We start from the raw sequence: 27,416 nt of genomic DNA on the forward strand, positions 1-27,416 counted from the left end.
AGAAGCTGATGAAAAACGGTATTCGGCTCTCTATACTGGGGGGTGGGGGTGAACCTACGGCAAATGAAAGTCATTAATCACTGTCTTCTTTTGTATAAGGAATGAAGAAAACTCATTAAGTATTGTATAATGCAAGCTTATCTCTCTATGATTGCAAGTGAAACATTCCCAACCTTCTCTCATCTAATACTCTTTCTTTAAATAATTCAAACAATTTCTTACATCGACCATTGTAAATCGCAGCCAAACTTCCTTCAAATCACACAATATCAGCCAACATTAGGAAAGTACTCACTGGACAATGTAGTTTTTTTTTATATAAGAAGGGACGACAATACACATTCAGACATATACATACGTACAAATATGTATGTGTATGTATGTATGTATGTATGTATGTATGGTCGTATATGAACGTCTAAACACATATATACAGATACATGCATACTTAAATAGTTACACACATACGCATATCAAAGGATACACACACACACATACAAACACACACACACACACACACACATATATATATATGTATCTATCTATCTATCTATCATGTATATTTGTGTGTATATGCATGTATGAGAAAAAGAGGGGGGAGGGAGATGAGAATGGTATGTGAGAAAGGAAAAGAGATTGTGAGAGACAAAGACAGGGACAGAGAGAGAAGAGGGGTGAAAGAGAAACACAGAATGAAAGGAGACGAAAAGAGGTTTGTAAAAAAGAACTATGATAATGTTTTAATTTCACAGAGAATTATAAAGTATTATTCCCAGGCCCTACCTAAATAGATTGTCATTTAGTTGTTTGTTCAGTTTATTCAACATTCAATTGAAATGACTAATCCTGGTGATTAAATTGATAATTAAAGAAGGACGTAAGAGGAACATGGTAAAAATAGACAAAGAGACAAAAATATGGCTGTATGGTCAAGAAACAGCCATATTGTGTCGTTCATCATGATGTCCCGTAAATTAGTCCCATTCACTTATATTCGTTTCTACTCAAGGCCCGAAATTTTGGGGGAGGGGGCCAGTCGATTACATCGACCCAGTACACAACTGGTACTCAATTTATCGACCCCGAAAGGACGAAAGGCAAAGTTGACCCTTTGGCAGAATTTGAACTCAGAACGTAAAGACAGACCAAATATCGCTAAGCATTTCGCCCGGAGTGCTAACGTTTCTGCCAGCTCGCCGCCTTTCGTTCATTTCTCTTTGTTAGTTCAAATATTGCTGATGTTTATGCAGACCAGTGACGGCTCGTAGATAAAATTACTAGGGGGTGCTGCGACAAGACTTCCGCCCTTAAAAAAAAAAATTTCGCCCCCCCCCCCCTTTCGGCTACGGGGAATACGAATCTGCAAAAGAATTGGCAAAAATCAGCATTTTAAAATCACCTCCCCCACCCCCCATTTCCTTCATTTTTTACTTTTTTCAGAATTTTTTTTTGCAAAATATGCGGGAAAATATGGACAAAAATTTCAAAACATTTCTGTACTTACGGTTAGGGTTAGGGTTTTAGGGTTAGGGTTAGTGTCTTAGGGTTAGGGTCTTAGGGTTAGTGTTAAGGTTAGGGTTAGGGTTACGGTTAGGGTTAGTGTTGGGGAAAAAAGTCAAAATTGAAGAATTGGGGGGGGGGGGTTCTCAATGCCGATTTTTGGCAATTTTCGGAACCTTCGTATCCGAAAACGGGGATTTTTGGCAAATTTTTTTTTTAAAAGACACGAAAGTGGGAGGTGGGGACGGGCGGAAGTCTTTCGGTGTTGCTTCAGAAAATTTTTAGCCGTTGTTTTAATATTGTGTAAAAGGAAACAAACATATGAAAAGAAAATTTATACACAAACTTGATCGGTTCGCATTTTAGCCACTGCCGTGCAGTGTGTTTAATTCATCACATTTAAGAAACACTACCTTCCTCCGGAACACCGGGGTCGGCACTGTCGTTCATGCAGTGCTCTCTCCTTCGGACATGTGAGCATGCGCACAACAGCCAAGCACCGAGTCGCTAGAACTGAGAAGCGCATGTGAAGTGCACAGTTCTATACAAGGATTTTTGTATTTTTTTCATAAACTGGGGGATGGTTACTGACATTAAACTTAACGATTATATAATGTACAAGTATAAAGAAAAAATAAAAGTAAAAAGACTCATTATATGGAATGTTATCGAATGGAAATAGGGGGTGCTGCAGTTCCGCAGTGCCTATATACGAGCCGCTACTGATGCAGGCTATGTTCGAGAGCGTAACATTATTCGAGTATTTTGGATATTTACTTGGTGATTCTTTTATCACTACTTTGGCGAGTATGGTGATGTTTTATGCTTTGATGGGGAAGTATAATAAAGAAACACGCCTGAAGTTGTTTTCCGTAATTACCAAAAGACCCATTAGTAGAATCGTTTAAGAGTTGGACAAAATTCCTATTGTTATGTAGGTACGCCACTGTACTGTTCAAATCCTGCAGAGGTCAACTTTGCTTTTCATCCCCACGAAGCCGATAAAATAAAATACTAGAACCGATCTAATTGATATCGCCTCTCTCCAAATTTCAGGTATTGGTGTCTAAATTAAAAACAATCAATATTGTTATTGGCAGAATGTTGGACAGAATGTTGGACAGAATGTCTATACGTTCTAATTTCACATCTCTCCGAGGTTAACTTTATTTTTCATCTTTCCGGGTTCCATTTAACATTGTACCAGTCAAGGCCTGGTATTAATCATATCGATTATTTATGTCTCCCCAAAACGAGATCTTGTGCCACCTGACAGAATCGTTAGCATTCCGGGCGAAATGCTTCGCGGTATTTCGTCTGCTTTTACATTTTGAGTTCAAATTCCGCCGAGGTCGACTTTGCCTTTCATCCTTTCGAGGTCGATAAATTAAGTACCAGTTGCGTACTGGGGTTGATGTAATCGACTAGCCCCCTCCCCCAAAATTCGGGCCTTGTGCCTAGAGTAGAAAAGTATATCATTTTCGTTTAAGGTGGCAAGCTGGCAGAAACGTTAGTCCATCGGGCGAAATGCTTTGCGGTATTTTGTCTGTCTTTACGTTCTGAGTTCAAATTCCGCCGAGGGGTCAACTTTGCATTTCATCCTTTCGGGGTCGATAAATTAAGTACCAGTTGCGTACTGGGATCGATGTAATCGACTGGCCCCCTCCTCATAAATTTCGGGCGTTGTGCCTAGAGTAGAAAAGAATATTATTTTCATTTAGCTCACAAAGAAGACAACTCTGAACATGTTTCAGTCAAAATTAATGATCTAGTTTTTTTCATTCACAAAATATGCATTTTTAAAAAGGAAGTAAAAAATCTGAAAATCGGCTATAGTAATGTAGTCTTTCAGTCGAGCCAATAGCAAGACTGAAGTTTTCTGCGTTTAGCGAAGCGGTGTCAACTTTGTGGAATTTATAGTTTAGCGTCTGACCTGTTCATTGTAGGTTTCTAAATAAACAGAAATACCTAATACAATCAACATATATCATCTTACTGTTTCTTTTGTCCCTTCATTGATTGTATGTTTTTATCATTTTTTAAAATTTGTTATATTAATATATTTGTCTGCATGTGTTTACTTTATGTGTACTTCAGTATTATGTATAACTGTCATGTATTTTACTCTTTTACTTTAGTCGAACAAATCAACCCCAGGACTTATTCTTTGTAAGCCTAGTACTTATTCTATCGGTCTCTTTTGCCGAACTACTAAGTTACGGGGACGTAAACACACCAGCATCGGTTGTCAAGCGATGGTGGGGGGACAAACACAGACACGCAAACACACATACACACACACACACACACACACACACACACATATATATATATATATATATATATATATATATATATATATATATTTATTTATTTATTTATTTATGGGTTTCAGCCAAGTGGCTGTGGTCATGCTGGAACACCACCGTGACTTTCCGTCTTTATGCTGTGCTCTCTTCACGTTCCTTGCATGGCTCTTCTCCACCTGATATAGTCCAATCAAGAGTTTTGATGGCACATCTGGTGTATAAGAGAATTTGACATCGCTGCCCAAAACTGTGTCTCATTTCGAGCCATTGGTTCGTCTGGTATCGGGGAGAGGAAAGCGTCGAGTTTTGTCTTGAAGACCTCTATATCCATGTTTTGCAGGTCTCTCAAATGTTTTGGCAGGGCATTAAAGAGCTGAGGTCCTCTGAAACCGAGGCTGTTGCAGTACCTCGTTCTTATGTGAGATGCAGTGGGCGGCACCTTTGGAACCATGCAGTGGCGACCTGTGCAGGCATTCTTGTAGTACTTGATGCCAAAGTTTGGCACCAGTCCTTCCAGTATTTTCCATATGTATATTATTACATATCTCTCCAGCCTGCGCTCCAGGGAGTAGAGACCTAGTGCCTTCAGTCGCTCCCTGTAGTTCATCTGTTGGACTGTGGTGATCTATTTTGTATAGTGACGCTGAATTGCCTCGAGTTCTGCTGTCCGCTTGACACTGTGTGGTGACCACAACTGAGAGCAATAGTCTAGGCGGCTCAGAACAAATGTCTTCCATAGAGTCAACATAACTTTTTGATCCCTTGTTCGGAATGTCCTCAGTATCCACCCTGCCAGTTGTTTGCACTTTGCTGTCGGAGAAGAAGTCTGGGTTAAGACCCCAAATGCGCGGTGCACATCACAGTGGGGAAAGGGGACAATAACCTTTGTGAATTCGAGGAACAACGTAGCCGTAGATGGCATGCCACGACACACGTTTTGGATGTGCGCAGGATCGTCGCTGCGACGGAGGATGGGGCCAACAGTAACGGACAAGAGGACGAAGCCAGCAGGAACATGCCAGGAACTGAGGCCAGTCCTGAAGTCCCACGGCGGTCACAGAGGGAGCAGTGCCCTCCTCGCTGGTTGGCTGATTACGAGACAAGTTAAGGCGTGTGGTCGAAGTTGAGAAGGAGTGGGCAGGCTGGTTGAATGATCTTCAGATCAGGGGGGATGGCGTTATGAGCCAGGCTGTGTTGTAGGGAAGGATCGGAAGTGAGGGAGTAGGCATGTCCCATCGGAAGTGGGGCCTGTGGATCCCATCTGAAGTGCCGCGGTGGACATGCGGCATCAGTGAAGCACGAGGGACCAGTTGGCGGCGGACAGCACATCAGAGCGGATGTGTGAGACTGTACAGCGACGGATAGCGCTTGTGGACGTGGAGTGAACCTTGGAGATCAAGACAGCACATGGATGTTGAAAGTGACCCTTTTTCCGGACCGACAGGTAAGACTACCGTAGTTCTCTTTTCGCTTCCGTCTTTTTCTTCCTTTACATCACAAAATACTAACACACAGAAAAAGCACAGAAAAATACTAACACACAGAAGCACAGAAAAAATATGTGATATACTAACGCACAGAAAGATTAAAACACGCGGGTGAAATCAACATGGACAACAGCGGCACAGACAACAGTGAACCACAACAGAACGTGCGGTTGTCGTGGTAACAAGCTGCTAATACCTCGCTGTCTATTGATTGGCTAAAATTACCCAAATTTCCCAACTTTAATGCCAAATAACATCAGATTCTTTAATTTACAAGATAAAGTAATTGGTTGAGCGTAATCAAAATTCAGAGTTGCATCGATACACCAAAATTGAAAGCAATCTGTGCAAAATTAAGTGGGGCGCAGAAAGAATAGATCCCAAAATAATATTAGCCATGCTCTGTGATATACCTCCTCGACAATACGACCCATCTCTCTCTCTTTCACACACACGCACACACACACACACACACACACACACACACACACACACACACACACACACACACACACACATAAACATACACTCACACACGCGCGCACGCATCAACTGGGAATCTAAGGTATTTTTCTACTCGATGACCTCAGTGTTTTTATTCTTGTCAGTTGATAAGGGATTGGCTGCTGAAGGCCAACAAGCTCTCATTATGATGGTAATGTTGTTTTTGATTAAAGCGGCGAAAATGATGTTAATGAAGGTAATGATGAAGCTTTTAAGAAAAGAAATATGCCAAAGAAGAAAAACAAGAAGAAAAGACAGGAAGTAATTTATTAATTTCCTTTCAGGGTCAAATGATGTTTGATGTGAATGCCTTTTTTTTTACTAACAACGTGTGATGTAAATTTGATCTAAAACGCGCGCGCACGAACACACATATCACACAGATATACATACACACGCTCGTGTGTAATCGACTTAATTCCTTACCACAAAATTTGAGGCCTTGTGTTTCCAGTAGAAAGGATTTATTAAAGTTGAAAAAGTGTGACACACTTATATTAGATATGTTTAATTTTGGTGAAACTTTATTTCATGTGTGTGTGTGTATGTGTGTGAGTGTGTGTGTGTCTGTGTGTGTATTAAAGAAAGTAAGAATAAAACAAAAACGATAGTGCTCAGTATGTTGCCCACAGGAATTTCTGTCAAATGGTTAAACAAAGTTGTACACCATCTCCCTCTTTCTCTCACATACCCACTCTTTCTCTTTTTTTATTTTTATTACTCCCACTGCCACCATCAACACTATTACATTGAATAAAAAATCGACTCTCCCTAAATTTTTTGTCTTTCTTTCTCTCCCTCTCTTTTTCTTTTTCTCTCTCTCTCTTTTTCTTTTTCTCTCTCTCTCTTTCTTTTTGTGTCTTTGCCACCGCCCTCACCGTCTGTATACCTACTATTACTCTCATCCCATCATGAGGAATAGTAGGAGTGTCATTGAATAGTGAGAGAAAGGGGTCTTAATGTGACACACTGACAAAGAAATTATTTTCGCATTTATTATATTAGATGTTATACACTGCTGTAGTCATTGTAAGAATTTTGCAACAGCAATTATTGACAATTGAAATACCAATTGAAATACCAGTAATTTCAATAAATATAGTGGGCGTAGTGTGATATGAAGTTCACTTCGCAACCGCAGGATTTCTGTTCCCATCCCATTGCATGGCACATTGGGGCAGGCGTCTGCTGTTATAGCCCCGACCTAACCAAATCCTTGAGAATGGATTTGGTGGACGGAAACTGAAAGAATCTCGTCGTATATATACATATATATATATATATATATATATATATAACGTGAGAGAGTTAGGGGTTGGGGGTTCAACCCACTAAGGGATAGTATCTATCCAGTATACTGCTGGGAGGGTACCCAATTATTGCTACACTAGTGCTATACTAAGTGCAATCAATGGGAGCGGGTAAAAGTGGAGGTTTTACCCCAAATTTGTATAACAATTTGAAAATGGAGGATAATATGCTGAACCCAACTACTTGCAGACAATGTATCCCGTTGAATTCATTAATTTAATTCATAGCAAAAGTGACAAAAAAAGAAGAAAGAAAAAGAAAGAAAGAACCAAAGCACAGGTGTCTATGGCAGACTATGTTATTTTGCCAACCTGGTTTACATATAGAAGTACAAAGTACATAAGGAATTAGAGGATGAGCAGAAGTTTAATCTTACAGCTGTTTCGGCCTAGTTTTAGCAAGCCCCATTCTATCCGAATATTTCTTGCCGGAGTGATTATCGGATGACATTTTGAAATGGGGTTACATGCCCGAACCGCTAGGCCTCTTCAGAGATTCACAAAGGGTTTCATACAAATGTAGAGCAAGAGGTAAACACAGAGGTGTGGTAGAGAACAGAAGAAAAACAACAGCAAAAATAAGATAGAAATAAAAATAAAAAATAGAATTAAAATCAAGATCAAAATAAAAATAAGGGTACAGCAGGAAAAAAGAAATAATAATAATAAAGAATACATAAATGAAAAATGAAGGTATAGCATGTGGGACATGCAAAAATATAAAAAAGATATATGTCAAAAAACCCTTAAAAATACCAGGCCCACAAAGAGCCTACAAACATTACAAATAGGTAGCTATAGACACTCCAATGCATATATATATGTGTGGGTTCGTGTGCACAACCTTATCCTCTAATTCCTTATGTACTTTGTACTTCTATATGTAAACAAGGTTGGCAAAATAACATAGTCTGCCATAGACACCTGTGCTTTGGTTCTTTCTTTCTTTTTCTTTCTTCTTTTTTTTGTCACTTTTGCTATGAATTAAATTAATGAATTCAACGGGATACATTGTCTGCAAGTAGTTGGGTTCAGCATATTATCCTCCATTTTCTAATTGTTATATATATATATATATATATATATATATATATATACATAGTGGTGGGGTAGTTTGTGGGTTTGGGCACTGTGTATTAGTGTTTGTGTTTGTCCTACGGACAACCGGTGTTGTTTTGTTTATGCCTCTGTAACTTAGCAGCTCAGCAAAAAGAAACCCGATGGAACAAGTTCCAGGCCTTAAAAATAAGTACTGGGGTCAATTCTTTCGACTAAAATCTTCCAAGGTGGTGTCCCAACAAACCGCAGTCCAGTGACTGATACAAGTAAATGATAAAAGATTAACTAAACTCAATATTACAATATAATAACATGAGATAAACTTATCAGGCCTGCTATTAATTTTCATGCTTGAGAGATCAGTAACATATGAAAACCTTACTCCAGCCCTAATGTTCATGTGATAACTTTACTCCAACCATAATTTACCTTAATTTCTCATTCATACACAATCCTAACTCGTATGTGAAAGCTGTAAACCAATTCTAACTTCCATGTGACGACTCTACTTCAACCCCAAAGTTGTAATCCATATTTCAAACGAGGTCAAATCTCGCTTAGGTTCATTTAGCCTTACAACTTTTGGGAGTCGATGAGTAAGTTACCAGTCCAGGGTGAGAAAGAGACGGAATGTTAAAACGCCGTTCAGATATGTTGCTGTTTCAGCTCTGTGCGTTGAGTTTAAATTCCGTTTCCTGTCATCAAGAAAACTACGGGTCCTTCAAGACCTGATAAAAAAGATTATAAGTTTAAAAAGACCCAAGTGTTTCGGCCGATACCTGTCCATGCCAACCTACCAGCTGGCAGAAGATATTGTAAAAGGACGTTCAAGTCACATGCACTGAACGCACAACGAACGAAAGCTATTATTTATATGTGTTAACTACTACAAAAATTAACGACATTCCAATATTTTACATGTGGTATCTGTGTGTAAAATCTAACCTCAGTATCTAAATTTTATGTGAAATCTGATTTCAATTCTAACTCATTTATAATAGCTGGCTGTCAACAATCTACTAAACTTAATCTTATCCAAATTACCAGTTCTGATATTACGCCTATTCTATAACAATTGGTGTAATATTTAGGATTGGTAACCTAATTAACCAACCCAATATTTAACCAATTTCCACAGTTTGTAGATAAAAGATAAAATAAACAAGAATACATCATATTTTAGTTGAAATGAAACTATTATCACACATTTAGTCTATTATCCTGTCGTATTCCTCACTTTTTACTTCCATAACCTCCTTTTTTTTAACTTCCTTTTGACATTTTACGCCCCCCCCCCACAGACACGTATACAGACATATTCGAATGTGCTTATATATATATATATATATATATATATATATATATATATATATATATATATATATATATATATATATATATGTATGTGTGTGTGTGTGTGTGTGTGTGTGTGTGTGTATTATACGTAAATATGTATGTACGTATGGATGTATGTGTCTGTCTGTCAGTCTGTCTGCCTATACATATTATCCAAATAAGTAAACGAAGAATGAATTTAGTACATCTTTAATATTGTTAGTTACGAATGATTTCATGTGAAAAGTTACGCAAGATTTGCAGTTCATTACATTGGAGTAGCACTTCATCAGACTTGTAAAAGGTGTGCTCTTACATAGTGTCCACTCCAATGCAGTCAACCGCAAAGATTGCGTAACTTTTCATATGAAATCATCTACGTGCAATGACGTTCGAAGAAAGGAATGGTACCAAAACAGTTGTAACTAACAATAAATATCAAATTCATTGCACTGGAAATACATCGACATTCTACCCAATCAGGACTTACAACATATATAAATATATATATATATATATATATATATGTTGTGTGTGTGTGTGTGTGTGTGTGTGTGTGTGTGTGTGTGTGTGTGTGTGTGTGTGTGTGTGTGTGTGTGTGTGTGCGTGTGTGTGTGTGCGCGTGTGCGTGAAATATTAGAAGTACAAAAGTGAAGCAAAGAAGTTTAAAAGAGGAAGATATGGAAGTAAAAAGCGAGACAGTATAATAGACTAAATATGTGATAATGGTTTCACTTCAGCTAAAATATGATGTGTTCGTGTTTATTTTATCTTTTGCCTATAAACTGTGGAAATTGGTTAAAGACTGGGTTGGTTAATTAGGTTATCAATATATATATATATATATATATATATATATATATTAATCAATGGAATTCCAACTTTGATTTTAACGTTTTATTTACAATCTAATTATAATATAATATAATGAAACGATAGAATATTAAATGTTCGTTCTGACTGAACTAGTACTTTCATGCATTAAACCATACAATCTTCAGGTTCATATAGTAGTGGTGACAGTTATCTTTTACAATTTACAACTGTAGTGAGATGGCTAAAATGTGTGCCTTTAATATATTTGTATAGGCTCCAGAATGTTAAGTTTTGCAAACTGTATTCTGACCAATCAGTATGTGGCATCGCTAAATTACTTAAGTTGATTGGGTGTTTCGTTTAGGCGTCACGGTTTGTTGAACATATCGAGAGACCTGTATTTTGACCCCGGCCCAAGCAGTAATTGTTTGTTCGTCAGATACCTTTGAGTAATCATCTAGCAACATGTGGTCGGAATATATTTATAATATTTCCGTTCCACAAACAACACAGTCCAAGTGAAATCGAGAGAAAAATCAGATGAATTCCATCCCAAACGAAATATCAATAATAATAGTACTTAGAGGTACTATTTCTACTGCTACGACCACTACCACCACCATCACCACCACCACCACGACCACCACCACCACCAACAACAACAACAATTCTAAAGGTTCTCATGATGAAGATAGCAGGAAAAAATAGCTAAGTCAAGAGAAAAATCAGTAAAAATAATCTTATTTAGGGTTTAAAGTTCTATTACTACAGCTAACACAACCACCACCACCACCACCACCACCACCATCACCACCAACGACAACAATAATAATGGTGATGATAATGGTGATGATGATAATTGAAATGTAAAAATCCCTGGGAAATTTGTTTACAACATTTCTTAAAGTAGCCAAAAAATTACTGCTTTGGCCAGAGTCAAAATACAGGTCTCTCGACATGTTCAACAAACCGTGACGCCTAAACCAAACATCCAATCAACTTAAGTAATTTAGCGATGCCACACACTGATTGGTTAGAACACAGTTTGCAAACCATAACATTCTGGAGCCTATACAAATGTATTTGAAGCACACATTTTAGCCATCTCACTACAGTTGTAAATTGTAAAACATAACTATAACTACTACTACATGAACCTGAAGATTACATAGTTTAATGCATGAAAGTACTAGTTCAGTCAGAACGAACATTTAGTATTCTATCATTTCATTATATTATATTATATTATTATGTGATTGTAAATAAGTTGGCGAGCTAGCAGAAACGTTAGCCCGCCGTGCGAAATGCTTAGCGGTATTTCGTCTGTCTTTACGTTCTGAGTTCAAATTCTGCCGAGGGGTCAACTTTGCATTTCATCCTTTCGGGGTCGATAAATTAAGTACCAGTTGCGTACTGGAGTCGATCTAATCGAGTGCCCCCCCTCCCCAAAAATTTTGGGCCTTGTGTCTAGAGTAGAAAAGATTATAAGATGGTAAATAAAACGTAAAAATCAGACAAAGTTGGAATTCCTTTGATTAATATATTCTTCTATACACACCCATATATATATATATATATATATATATATATATATATATATGATTGACCGTTGACTGAACACTATTCAATTTTCTTTCTCCGTGTTTTTCTCCTTGTCTCCGTATTCTTTCTGTTGAAGAGCGTAGCTCGAAACGTCAAAGACTTTCCGTATTCCCGAGCGTCATACTAATACATCCTTTTGTTATTTACACCACCTGTCCTCGTCTGTTGTTGTTTTTTCGTATATTCTCCCATATATATATATATATATATATATATATATATGTGTGTGTGTGTGTGTGTGTGTATAAACAATAATAATAAATAGTAATAGTGTGTTTTGAATGGCACAACAATGCATTATAATAACAATGGACTATAATAACTTGTGTAGTTTAATAATCCATAGTCTGATGAAATATTTCAGAATATAAAAATTCCTTCTTCAGATATCCCTAGGAATTGATCGAGTCACTGCTACAATCGATTTTTCAACGGCTTTTTTCTTTTTTCCCTTTCTTCCTTCTTCCTTTTTCTTTTCTTTATTCTTTCCGCAGAAGTGTCTTTGCACTGGTCTCACGAAGCTCCTTCCGGAATTCCTCGTGAGAAGTGCGTGAGGGCAGCCGTGTCTCAGACTCGTGTGTGCTGGCACAGCCGTAGCGCTTCTTGTAAGTTATGTATTATACGTGCAGTTTCCTCATTTTTCTCCTCCCCTTTTTCCTTCCTTTTTTCCCTCTTTTGCTCTTACTTTTTTTATAAATAATACATGAGCATGTCATAAAAAAAACCAAAACCTACACGCAGCCAGATGTAGCTAGAGAATATATTGACTGCTACAAAGATGAAAGGAAACTTATAGTTCTGGTGAAACAAATTATTGTAGTAAACAGTATAAGTAAGTATGCAAGTAACTAAGCACGTATGTAGGTTTGTACCAAAATAGTAGTAACCCGTTAGTTCTAACCGAGAACCGTGAACTTGGGCTTTTACTAATTTACAAGTATACTCATTTCTTTATTAGGCACTGACGGCCCACATAGAGGGAACAGTACATGTACAGGTAAAACAAGTGGGGACATAAACATAAAAGAATGAATGAAAATGAATTATAAATAAATGAAGGTGCGATGGCTACTCGATCCCCACTATTTAGCGGCACCATTTAACTGTTCTTTATCAAATTTTTTCTCTTTTTTGTGGTAGCAGTTGTGTGGTCTTTCCGTCTTTTCCTAATTTTTTTTTTTGCTTTTTTATAATATTAAAACTTACATAGTTCATATAATGTTTCAAATCGTCAAGACATGTTTTTTTTTTCTGCTGCGAAGATATTTTGTTTTGTTAATTCGTATTGTTGGACTCGTTCACGTTATTTGTTGTTGTTATCAGTTTTTGCAGAGTCGTAGCAGTTTTATAGTGTTTTCCCATTCTCGAAGGGGGAAACCTATAGAGATGGCTCAGTTCTTTTATGATTTATCTGATGCTTCTGTCTCCTCGTCGGACGAAGACGAAATGATTGCTGGGGCAATTGAAGGAAAAATAGGCGAACGTGAAGTCAACACCGAACTATAAATAATAAAAAAAAAACGTGCCAATTTTGCTGCAACCCCCAGCGTTAATAAGAGAGACGTATCCGGGGATAAAAAAGAACTAGAGAAATCAAGAGACTACTTCGAAGAGAGGGATACGACGTTATAATAGACCCGCCTAGCGAAGTAGCGCCTACCACCCAGAAGAGGACCGTGTTCTTCAAGATATTTGTTATAAAGAACAAAAAAATTGATATTGCATCAAAGGAAGCTGTAGAAAAGTGCCTACATCCCATCTGGAAGGACATAACTTATTTCACTCGAGGCAAAAAATTCGCCTCCGTGGAGGTGAGATTTCCATCAGAAGAATTACCCAAGCAGCATTCAACCACTCCACTCAAATCGGTTGAACTAGTGTCCCTACCGACATACCTTGGGAGACGTATTTCCAAGGTAAAGGTAGGAGACATTCCACCAGAGATTGATGTTGCTTGTCTCATGGCAGCTATAACACTGGGCTTGGAGGATAAAATAACCATCCTCCAGGCTACACACTACCTTCAGGAAAATTGGCAGGAGCAACGACTCGAAATGTTGATTCAAGTGGCCTCTGCAGGCTTAGAAGGGATACTAGACTCATTTCCAATCGGGGAAGACACCAGCCTATGGCTCATAGTGGAGGGACAAAGGCCGGGATGTTACAGGTATGGCCCAAAAGACCACATAAGATCGGAATGCCCTCCAGCATCGAAGCCCACCAACAAACCAACAACCTCAGAAAATTCACCAGAGAAAGCCAGCCACCAAAAGAACAGCGGATGAGACGGAAACACAGCCACCACCCAAAGAAGACATAGAGTGGAGCAGAAAAAATAAGAGTCCCCACCCCATTCCTTCTCACACCAGCATTCCCACCACCTCAAATAACACAAACACAGACCCCCCCCCCCAAATTCCCCAACCACCGCCCGCCCCCAACAATGCATAAATATTACTTTGTTTAACTAAAAAGATACAAAACTTACACAAGTTATCCAAAACTTTCCACCTGCTTCCCCATTCCGTGCACCCGAGAGCCCATCAATTTCAACTCACATTCAATTCATACAAATTGATTCGATAGGCTATGCAGCCTTAAAAAAGATATTCAAAGAGGACGTTGATCCTTTCCAAAAAAACTTTTCGTCCCATTTATATCAACCTTTCATCAAGGCCTCTAAACCACGACGCTGCAAGAAAAAACGGAGGAGGAGGGATGACCATTCCCCTCCTTGAAAGGTAAGACTGCGTCATGTTCTCGCTCTACATAAGTTGCATAAATGTGCGCGGCTTGAGTTCGGATTGGAAGGAAAGCTGCCTCCTTGACGACCTCAGGTCGCTTAGTTTGGATTTAGTAGTTACTACCGAAACCAGACTGAGTGGGCTACAGGCTTTTTCTCTTCTCCTAAACGGTTACGAGAAATTTATTTCTCCACGCCAACCTGGAAGTGGAGGAAGAGTTGCAGTCCTACTCAGGAAAAATCAGCATTTAGAGATAAGAACTGTCTTTGTAGACAAGGAGGGCAGGTTGGTGGTCTTAGATGTGACGCATGACAGTGGAAAGGCCTTCAGGCTGGTAGCTACCTATGCTCTGCTCCCAGTGTAGCTAGGCAGCCTGGCTATTTTCGAAGCCTTATTTATCAAGGATCAGTTTACTTCTTCGGCAAAAATACTCGAATCCTAACCAGTTTCTGAGTTTCTATAAATTTCAAGTCAAGCCTACTCTGAGGTACTTCTTAACTATTTTGGATATTACTGTTGCTATACACGAATATACACACACGCGCGCACACGCATACACACACCTCATTGATTACATTTGAAGGAAACCTATCATATTACATTTAGCTTCTCGAGGCTGTCTTTCATCTATCATCTGTCTGTATGCGTGTCCCTCTCTCTCTCACTTTCTCCCTCTCTCGGTCTCTCTCTCTTACTCCTCTGCTACACAACCTTCTCTCCTTCATAAACCCATTCCACTCAGATTGTTTAATCTCTCTCCTTACACACTGCCATTTACCCAATCCTTCCTCTCCAGAACTACAACTCTCTCGAATTTTCCCTCCACTCACAATGTTGTGGTTGTTTACCCAGCGTTGATTGAACAGCTTGTAATCAGAACCGTCCCAACCATGACCATCTCATCTGTTTTAGACATTGCTACATTGTCCCTTGACACAGAATATCATTTGCAGGAGGAAATTTGGTTGCAACTTCTAGCAGGTCATCTCCATTTATTTTTTTTCACAGACATCAGTCTACGGTTGTCCCATATGAACATTAACGGCATTAATTTCACCATTGTGACACATTTCCTGGTGTGACACTACCTGCACTGACCTCACTACTGTGGAAGGGACCTGCAAACGATATAGACATATCAGTCTGGCATATCAGTCTGGCAAAAGAGCTACAAAAAGATACAGGCATTATCTTTCGTTCTCTAGCATAAAAAACAGCAACTAAATCAAGGATTGTCAGACTAATGGACCAAGACATCTATTTACGAAATAAGGAATGACAATAGAATCCATTTTTGAAAAATATTTCTTTTAATAAAATGGCAACAATGTCCACCAAAAAGCAATTCCATTTGAGTTTAACAAAAATAAAAATAAAAAATGAAGCAATAATTTACACTATTTGAATATTTTCCTTTTTCCGTTCACATTCTTCGTAATTGACATCTGTTTGAGTGGGAAATGAGCCAGTCAGCCAATTGATGTGGCCAGCTTGAATCTCGTCGTTAACCCAACACTCTGTCCGTAAGCAAGACACTTTGCAATGCAAGTTCACATGATGCCGAAGTGGCATTACAAGTACAACAATTATTTGATAGAATGTATCACCTGAAAGTGCAGTATCCAGGTGTCAAAGAATTCTCCTCATTCTTCTCTTTTATTTCTTATAAGCAAAATATTAAGATCCAGTGGGAGTTCTGTATAACTAAGGACTCGTGAATATTCCTGGATGCACCTTGAATATTTGAGAATGACATCGCTGTTCTTTTCATCCCTGCAAACTAATGATATCTAAGTACCAGTACCGGGGTTGATTACAAGAACGATGCCTGTTCCAATTCCTTAGAATTAAGTTTTGTACTGAATTAAAGAATATCCTTCATATTTCTGTTATTTTTGGAATCGATAGAGCATCAGACAAAATCCATTACAGTAGTTGGTCCGGCTTCTAACAGTCTGAGTTCAAATCTCGTCGGAATCAATCTTTCCTCTTTCCAAGGTCAGGTAATTAAAGTGTGAATCAAGTATTATGGTCGATTTAGTCGACTATCGATGAGTGTCAACATGCAAAGGGCTAATAGGACAGAGTAGACGCTAAATCTCCGTACAAACACAGGGTTCTGACAACAGATTAAGTGACACATTTGTTGGAGGTACACTGCTGTCACGTCAGTATCTGTGACACCATGTATCACGCACTCTCTCTCTCTCTCTCTCTCTATCTCTCTCTCTCTCTCTCTCTCTCTCTCTCTCTTTCTCTCTCTCTCTCTCTCTCTTTCTCTCTCTCTCTCTCTCTCTCTCTCTCTCTCTCTCTCTCTCTCTCTCTCTCTCTCTCCTGAAAACGAACTCTGTTAAAAGTGATAACTCAAACGAAAAATATTCTTATTGTTATTGGTGTTAGTATTGTTAACTTTATGTGTTCACTGTTTTATTACTTGGGAGGTAGGGGCAGTAGGGATTGGCACAGTCAGTAGAACGCCGGATAATATACCTTTTGGTAGTTAATTACATCATTTTACATTATGCGTTCAAATCTTACTGGCGTCGACTGTGAATTTCATATTTCAGGATCCACAAAACAAAATTATAAAAAAAAACATCAGTGACGTAGGTAGATTTAATCGCATATACCTTTACCAGCTCAAATATAAATTTAAATGTCATTTTGTTAGGAAGGAAGAAAAATATTTTAAACGTTCCTGCGTTTATAACAAACGTAAATAACAAAAGAAAATGTAACAGTGTTTATACAAGATTGATGTAAGAGAGAAATTTAATGCATGCGGCATTTTGCCTCAGACCAGAAGCCAGCTTGCTGATCGTTTAATGTTGTTTTTCTTGTGTTATTTGTCTTATTATTATTGTTGTTTGTTTGTTTGCCATTAATGCTCTCCTACAACTTTGGTATGCTATACATGTGATATTCCATATTTTTCAACAATTTTCATTGAAGTCTGTATCTGATTTTTTTCAATATGATTTTTACTTGACGTCACCGCTACCACAGTGTGATCGTATTTATCGTTCGGGTTTTCACACAAACAGTTCCAACAGAACTCTGACCACGTGCTATCTTCCCTTTGGATTCGATATATTCCGTTAGTGGCCAACGAGATCTTTCGCCCGTCCAAACTCATTTTCGAGACGGTGCTTTCATTACTTTCTCGTCTCATTGGTAACGGAGAAGTGTTCACAATAATTAAAGGAGGTTTCAGTCGGAATATAAACCGGAAGAAACGACTGATCTGGAAAACTGTGTTTCTTCGAATAAGAATATACACCCAGGGATCAAGAATCTGATTGAGTGAAGCAAGTCGTATCACAAGTAACTCTTTGTTCTGTACTGATGTCAACTGGTTCACAAAGACATGGATCTGTTTTGACAAAATGACAGCAGAAAAAGAAAAGATTATTAGAATTTATTATCAATGTTTGTTTTATTTTAACATGTTTAATAATCATTAATAGGAGGTAGAAAAGGAGGAGGAGGAGGTAGAAAAGGAGGAGGAGGAGGAGGAGGAGAGTCATAATCGATTGGAAAGACACAATGTATTACTGGTATTGTTACACAAACCAGTGAGAGAGCCTCAACACGATCCGTAGACTTGCAAGAAATATCGGTCTAAAATCTCAAGTTACTCGTTAAGCTCGCCGTAAAACAAACGAAACGATACACTGGACAATGTTCTCGATACACAAAACGACGGTATCGTCGTAGATGGAACGCTTTGATCATAGGATTACTTAATCAGAGCTGACATGAGGCTAAGCAACAACTGATAATCATTTTCTCGACCGAGATTTGCACCTCAGAACCAGATAGTTAAAACTAAAAGTGTGACTGTTTCTGTAAGCCTTTCAATGAGAATCTTTATGATATTAGTTCTCTGACGGGCGGTGAACTGGCAGAATCATTTGAATGTCAACAAGAATGGCTTACGTCAGTATTTTGAAGGAGGTAAAATACCAGTCAAGGGCAGTAGATTGGCCAGATTGTTAGAATGTCAGACTGGATACCTAGCGGCACCTGTCTCGCTCTAAGCGTTCTGATTTCAAATCCCGTCTTCTGTCACAAAAAAAGACGAACAGACATAATTTTGTTAATTTATGATATACCACGAGAAATAACTGCGAAGTCTTGCAGATGAAAATTTTGTAAAGGTTTTTGTTGTGTGTTACTTATGAATAAGGATTGTCTATGTAGTGTTGTGTCTTTCCTTGAAATGTGCATTGGTTGTGTCTTGGTGCTGTCGAGTGAAACTACGCTGTCAGGCTCTCAGTGGAAACTACTTTCAAAATCTATATTTATGGAAGTGATATTTACGTGGCGGGATGTAGATGCTACATGTGTGGAAAAAGTTATTGAAGAGTGAAGATTGATGCCACCTATATCGGTGTACGATTAGATGTAGATGTGATTAGGAAGGATAGTAAAAATATACAGAAGAGCGTGCAAGGAACATATAGGAGATAATATGTGGTATAAGTATTATTTAAGCATAAGAGGCAAGACGAAGATAACATGTGGTACATGTATGCATGTTAAAATTATCCTTTAAGCTAAAATCATTTGATAACTCACGATACACATAGCAGATATTATGTAGTAGAGATCTACGTTATAAATATCACTTGAACCATACACAGCAGATAAAATGTGGTATAAATATATAACTTACCATAAGAGGTAGATAACACGTGGTGAATATACATGTTATCATTATCAGTTGTACAACCATTTGTATTTCTGTGTAACGTCTACTGCTGGCAATCCTCCGTAATTTACCTGTACTCGAACTCACGACTGTCTGCTTACAACGGACGCTAATGAGTTTGCGAAGGACAGCGATATTCAAGATAACTGTCGTTATAATGGTCAGAAAACCTAAAATACTGTAGAGGAAGTTGAATGCCATGTTGATGGCTACTTTGCTATGGTAGTCAAAGAAGCACCATGTACCTGGTGAGCGAAGAGAAACAAAACAAGATTACACATTATTAAAAGTGTTAATAATAAAATAGTTAAAAGAATTAACTAACTCTGACCTAAAACTAACCCTAACCTTTACTCTAACCCTAAAACTAACCCTAACCCTAACGAGTGTGCACAGTGGAAAAAAATCTGATTAAAAACAGTCAAGAATTGGCAAACGATATTGTCGGGTTCCTCGTATCATTAATAATACCTGACTGGTAAATGTAAATTACCGCCCCTTGTATCGTCCGACATGTTTGTTTATATTCGCGAGTGCCCGTTTTCCGTTTGTTTTATTTTTTAGTATAAAATATTTAAAAATGGATGAATTTTTCTGTTTTGCATACATCTTTTATTTTGTATATATCTTCCATTTTCACAACTTTTTTTTGTTTGAAATTGCGTTTCATTTTCTAGGAGAGGTGCGTTTCTGAAGGAGCGCCAAGGATGGATTAAAGTTATGGAAAATTTAGCAACAAAAACGGGGGAGTTAAAAAGCAACGGATTGGATAGTGCGGCGGCATTTATAAGCTGTCCTCCGTCTTCTGTGTGTGTGTATGTGTAAACAAAGTATCACTATAAATTTTAAGCCAATATTTTATGCAATAGATAACATTCTGTTATATACAATATTTTTATAAATAGAGAAAGAGGTCAGCTGAACTAGTTGGAGTTTCACTAGAAACCGAGTATCCTTTTTAACTGTTCACAGGGATACTGCTTATAAATTCACTATTTCAAAGGTTGAAGTAAACTGGATAGAACGATATATATATATATATATCTTTATCATTTACTTGTTTCAGTCATATAACTACTGCCATACTGGGGCACTGCCTTGAAGGGATTTAGTAGAACAAATTAACCCTAGGACATTTCTTAAAAGCCTGGTACTTACTGGTACTTATTCTGTCTCTTTTTGCTGAACCGCTAATTTACAGGAGCGTAAACATACCAACACCGGCTGTTAAGCGATGGTTGGGGACAAACACAGACCTAAAGACACACACACATACACACAAACAAATACACAAATGCGACGGGCTTCTTACGGTTTCCGCCTACCAAATCCATTCACGAGGCTTTGGTTGGCCCGAGGCTATAGTAGAAGACACTTGACCTAGGTGCCACGCAGTGGGACTGAACCCGGATCCATGTCATGTGATTGGGAAGCAAGCTTATCACGACACAGCCACGCCTGCGCTTATATATATATATATATATATATATATATATATATATATATATATATATATATATATATATATATATATATATATATATATATAATTTCTTTTTAGGCTAGTTCTATAACAGATTACTGGAACATTAACAATGTTTTGTTTGAAGGCTACTGTAACACAAAATTTATCTATAAATTGTACCAAGTACGAGATGTATAAAAACAGATGTAAACATCTTGGATTTATAGACACTATCTCAATATCTTCGTGCAGAGAAAAAGAGGGATTAACTGGATACACGTATGCAAGCCGGCATTGCAGCCACAAGAGGAAGATTTTTTTAATTTCAGAGTGAACAATTAAAGAAGTTTGTAATCTGACTTCAACATTTATGACCTGTCACCTCTATCTAGATGGTTGTTCAATCTGTTGGAAATAGCAACTACATCTCTGTTGCAACAAACCCTATATTCTTGAACAAAGGGATGACGTATTGGCTCTAATGTAGTGCTAGAAATAAAAAAAACGGATGGTCATGGTTGGAAATCCTTTGATCCTAAGGCATTTAGTCAGAGGTAACTAGAAGCTAGCATCAACAACAGCGACATCAACCGCCACATTAACTGTAACAAAGGTTTAACAGCAACAACATAAAAAAGCGACAATGACGGTGATGACAAGAGGTAGAATCATGGGAAGAAAAGAAGGCAAGAAAAAAGAAAGACAAAGAAGGAAAGAAAACAAAAAGAAAGAAAAGAATAACTATGAAATATAAAAAGAAAAGTGAGAAAGAGGAAAATGACAGGTAAAAAAGACAAAGATAGAAACAAAACCAAAAGTTTTGCAAGAGAAAGAAAGAAAACAGGTGAGAAAGGTTTAATGTAACAAGGAATGGAAGAGAAACCAAAGAAAGAAAGGAAGAAAGAAAGAAAGAAAGAAAGGAAGGAAGGAAGGAAGAGAGTGTCAATGAGTTGAAAAGCCAAAGTTGGAGTAAATAGCTGTTAGAGAAGTTAGGAAGAAATCAAAGAGTAGAAGTTTAAGAAAAACAGAAGAATTAGGATAATGATGGAACAATAGTGTTACCTTCCACACACACACACACACACACACACACACACACACACACACACACACACACACACACACTCACACACACACACACACGCACGCACACACGTATGCACGGTACCCCGCAATATAAGTAACCTTGACTTCACTGCATAACTGAGCAACATAGCCTTTTTAGGTTTTCTGAGAGAACAAATGAAAATAATGATGGCTGTCTTTAGGAATTCCAGTGGGAACTGTTTTATATATTTAATATGATACTACAAGGATTGAACTGTTAACCTCATCTTTTATGCTGATATAATTGTTTGTGTTTTTTTTCACTTATTTAATTGTTTTTCAGTATATTCCAAAAATTGTCAGGTTTTGTATTTCTGCATATATTGTACCAGGCATTCACATGTACATACACGCACGCACGCACGCATACACACACACACACACACACACACACACACACACACACACACATGTATATATATTGCCACTGTGTGGAACTTTGGGCAAGTGTCTCCTACTATATAGTCTTGAGCAGATCAAAGCCTTGTGAATGGATTTGGTAGACAGAAACTGAAAGAATCCCAACGTGTGTGTATGTTTGAGGGTGGGGTGTACCACTGTTTTTCCCCACTACTGCTTGACAATTAGTGTTGGTTTGTTTGCGTGCCCTCAGCTTAGCGGTTTGGCCAAACAGACCGATAGAATGAGTAACAGGTTTTTAAAAAAGTATCGGGGTCGATTCTTTCGAGTAAAAATTCTTGAAGGCGGTGCCCCAGCATGGCCCTGCTGTCTAGTAACTGAAACAAGTAAAAGATAAAAGATATGAGTTAGACGTATATGTGCTAAATGCAACATATTCCGATAGATCTAATCCGAGGTACAATTCCACAAAATATTTAATCTATAGTTAATAGCAACACTTTGTTAAGACATTTAAAGCTGTGGCGTAAGTGAACTTGCTAAATATGGAGCAGTGGTAAACGAGTCGGAAAAATTGCGCCAAACAATTAAGAAAATACTTGTTTAGTGCTATTAAATGTTAAATACATACTTAGTAATCATGTATTTCTTTTAACCACGCAGAGAAAATAGACACCGTATTTAAACCATACGACTTTCAGTAGCCAGTGAAGAAATATTCAGTCAACTAATCGATTAGTTTCAGCTTTTGTTAAAACAATCGTCAGGATTCGATTACTGTCCTCTGGTTGCCGAGAGAGCGTCGAATAGGAACACAACTTTACAATGTTGATATGACCATTAACGGGAATAAACCCATGAGAGAACTTTAGAAATAGCATGTGATCAGATTTGAAAGTAAACTCATGTGAATCTAAACTAGTCTTCACGTCAAGCATGCCGAAAAAAGATAAAATCTAAATTCTCCACGATGTGTTGTTGCACGATATACGCGTAACTTCGAGTAAGAACCTTGAAATCTTCTAGTCTCCTATCCCAGTTAATTTCATTAATCATTACCATCTTTTTTCCGCCTTCCCTCTCTATTTCCTACTTTCCACCAGTCTCTCTCTCCTCCTCTCTCTCTCTTTTAGAAAAGGAGGAAATTACATTAATGACACACTAAAATACTTGGATGAACAGCTGGCTTGCGTTATGCTGAGGAACTGATTTGTGATGCCCAAAGTGTTTATATCATCTACACAACTGCAGTGCACAGTAAAGTCGATCACTTCGTCGCCACTGATCGACTGATAAAGATGTTAGCAAACTTACTATGTTAATTTCAACGACACTAGTTGGTTACAGGCCATTACCACTTTTAATAAGCTGCCTGGCAACAGGAGATCATTTGACCTTGCACTGCTGGCACATTTATTCCCTGCTTGCTTTAGCATTGTTGAATGAGAGGATCTTTTCCAGTACCACATATCAACCTCTCGAAAATGAATGAAATTGAGATGAGAGCTGTTAAGAGACATGCAGGCACACAAAACTCCTCGTGTTACAAAGAAATTTACAGAGATCATACTTACATCCTTACATGCTACCGAAAGATCGTTATAAGTCAACTAGCAGGTGTCTAACCAAACGGAATTTACGTTGGACACACACACACACACACACACACACACACACAGAGCTGACCATATTCTAATCACACTAGGTATTTGACTATGATAAAAGATGCTTTCCTGAAATGTACTCAGCAACGACACAATCATGCCTGTGCCCAAAACTTCAGTTTTGTATGAAAAGAGAAATTAGAAATAAAAATATTCTCTTTCCAAGGACATATTTGACGTAAGCTGAACGAAATATTTACTATGGGGAGCATTCAGCTCAGTGAGATTATAAATACACTTTCGCGTTCTTTCTCTTCCTCACACTCTTTCTCTGCCCCGCTCTTTTCTTCTCTCTTTCCCCCGTCTCTGTCTATGTGTGTGTGTGTGTGTGCATATATATATATATATATATATATTCTTATATATTTATATGTATACGTATATATGCATGCATACGTAAAAATGTGTGTGCGAGTACTTGTGTAAGGTTTCATTTGAAATGTACTTCTTTCTTGTGACTCGATTTTCACTCCCACGTACACACGTACACACGTACACACACACACACACACACACACACACACATACACACACACACACATGCACACACACACACACACATACACATACATACACGCACGCACACAAGCATCTATACGCAGGAACAGACATACATATACATCCACTCATTAACGTACATACGTGCATATATATGTGCATGTATAATTGTACGCGTGTGGGTGTGGATATATGAACGTTAATGCTAATGAATAGAGGCCGGTATTGACTTTGTTTTCTTTAGATCGTTACCATTAACGTATCACATATAAGAGTACGTGTTGTTGTTGTTGTTAAATATGTTTGTGTATCTTAGTGTTATCATTCTTTCACGCCCTCTTCTCCTTTCTTTTTGATTACCTTTCACATTCCACCTTTCTCTCCCCTCTCTCTTCCTTCTTCCTGCCCCTCCTTTTTCTCTTTCTCTATCTATCTATCTATCTATCTATCTATCTATCTATCTATCTGTCTGTCTGTCTGCCTGTCTGTCTGTCTGTCTGTCTGTTTGTCTGTCTGTCTGTCCGTCTGTCTGTCTGTCTGTCTGTCTGTCTGTCTATCTATCTATCTATCTATATGCAAACACTCATATATGTAAGTACACATAGACAAATGTACACACACACACACACACGCGCACCACACACATACACATACACACACCACACACACACACTCTCACGCACATTTTTCAGTAACCAATCACCATGCCTCAGATCTATCGCATTGGCCATGGTACCGCCACTATGCAATGAATTGGATGACAATTATTATTTAATCACTGCAATTGTTTCTACATGTCATAACAACCGTATTACATTGGTGAGATGATATAATTAACATATTGTGTAATCACTATCATCCACCAAAGCTGTAAAATGTGTTTATTCAGATTATTATTTTGAATAAGTCCTTCATAAGATCAAACTAATTTCACTATATATAAGAATGAATACCCAAGGCAATGTGCTATTTTCAATGTGCTATTTGCTGACAAAACGTTTTATCAGCAAATCGCTGAAAATAAAATAACTCATTGCGGATACTATGGAATCCTGAGAGTATTCTCACTATGATGACATCCGGTAGTCAATAACTGTGGGCGAGCTATATATATATATAATTGAGGCACCTTGCTAGTTCACTATAATCTACACACCCACAACAATAATATTTGAATATTGAAAATCAAGACTTCGTGTGGGGGTATTTGTACCCAATATTCCTGTCGTGCGTGCAGACAACTCAACCCAGCTAAGTGAAGATAATATTCGCTCTTGGTAATTCGGACATTCACTTTTTATAAAAGTACTTTCTATAGTATTTCCGAAGTGCAGATTCCAAGTTAGGTGAACAGAATATGAATAAGTAACAAAGATGTACAGGTGTCAATTCATTACGGCCGTTTCAAGTGGCTCCATTAATTAATTTATGAAAACATTGCATCAATTTGAAACAAACCGTTCTCGTCAGATGAATGCATAGACTTCAAACATAAAGGATAAACCATTTTTTAACAAATTTACATTAATAATGGAAACCAAAATATTTACACTGTTTCCTTTTGTTGTAAATGTGGTAGAATGAGTTTAGAAAATAATGTCGAGGGGGGGGGAGATAAAAAGAGTGGTGACGTAGTTACTTATATTTAGAAGACTTTATGTAGTATGTAGTCTTCAACCATTTAGAATTAAATCCATTGGGATTTGTCAACTGTATTTTAGTTAAAGGCGATAAATCAATTAATGTCAGACAATCTACTAGACTTCCAATGTACTAGAACCATATATGTAGCTTTATCTACATAAAAGGGTAGGTTGCAAGGTTGGTAGTAAGAAAACGTCCGATTGGAAAGAGGTGATAACTGGAAGAAAGAGGGATAGGAGTAGCCAATACTTATTTAGATTATCAAATAAAGGGGAATATAATGAAAAACCAAAAAAGATAAGTAATATAAACTTTAGAGGTGGAAATTAGAATTGAAGGATACGGGAGTTGATAATTTATAAATTGAGAAAATTTAAATCAATATATAGAATAAGGATAGAAATTAAACTGAAAGCCTAATAATGGGATACCCTAATATATAAGGAAAATCATTCTAAACATATTGCTTAGAAGGTCCTTATAAAGACATTTAAAAATGAATGTATAACGGAATTAGATTACCATATGGGTAGAAATACATAGTATATTTTAAAGCAATAAAAAGAACTATTCTCTTCAATACGGGTGGATAAGAATAAGATATCGTAAAGTATGGTATCGAATATAAGGGATAATTGAATAAGAGGTATACTAAATGTATAAGGAAGTACATTCGGAAGCAATACCTAAACCGATTTGGGCATGTAAACATTTAATGAATATTGCATGATTGAAAAATATCCCATGTACAGTAAATTATACAAAAAGACCTTATACAAAATTTTTTTATAAATTACAAACACTAGGAAAGTATATAAAAGGATATACAAATGTATAAAAATATCAAATACAGATATAAGAAATCACTAAACAATGTATAATTATAAATATACGATATAATATTGTTTATACAGTGAGTTTTATGAAGATAAATTATAAACTTTCTACAAGCTATAGAAGCTACACGAATGTATAAGTGGGTGTATAAATACATAAATCTAATAATATAAAATATAAAAAATAAAATATTTCTTTACAGAATGATATAAAAGGTATAACATAGATAAAAATAAGGATAAGTCAAAATAAAATAAGGATTATTATATAAATTATGGTATAAATTATATTCCTATATTAAAAAGAATTCTTAGGTATACAATATTATATTTTATATTTATAATTATACATCGTTTTGCGATATTTGTATATCTATATTTGGTATTTTTATATTTTCCTATATAACTATCCGAGTATATAACTTTACGCTCATCAGAGATAACCGATATGGAAGGAAATAT

The 27,416-nt window shown here is 37.3% G+C and overlaps 1 protein-coding gene across 1 annotated transcript in view; it reads right to left on the reverse strand.

The window, feature by feature from the left end:
• Positions 1-15,953: 15,953 nt before the first annotated feature.
• LOC106877104 (prostaglandin E2 receptor EP4 subtype) overlaps positions 15,954-27,416 on the reverse strand; it is a 37,979-nt gene continuing 26,516 nt past the window's right edge. The window contains exons 3-4 of the mRNA XM_014925898.3: positions 19,345-19,625; positions 15,954-18,039 (exon numbers count right to left, since the gene is read on the reverse strand). Coding sequence (XP_014781384.1) covers positions 17,575-18,039; positions 19,345-19,625 — 746 coding nt within the window. The 3' untranslated portion in view covers positions 15,954-17,574. The remainder of the gene's footprint in view (positions 18,040-19,344; positions 19,626-27,416) is intronic.

Source organism: Octopus bimaculoides, chromosome 14 (genome assembly GCF_046866305.1).
Source record: "Octopus bimaculoides isolate indiv1 chromosome 14, ASM4686630v1, whole genome shotgun sequence".
Lineage (NCBI taxonomy): Eukaryota > Metazoa > Mollusca > Cephalopoda > Octopoda > Octopodidae > Octopus > Octopus bimaculoides.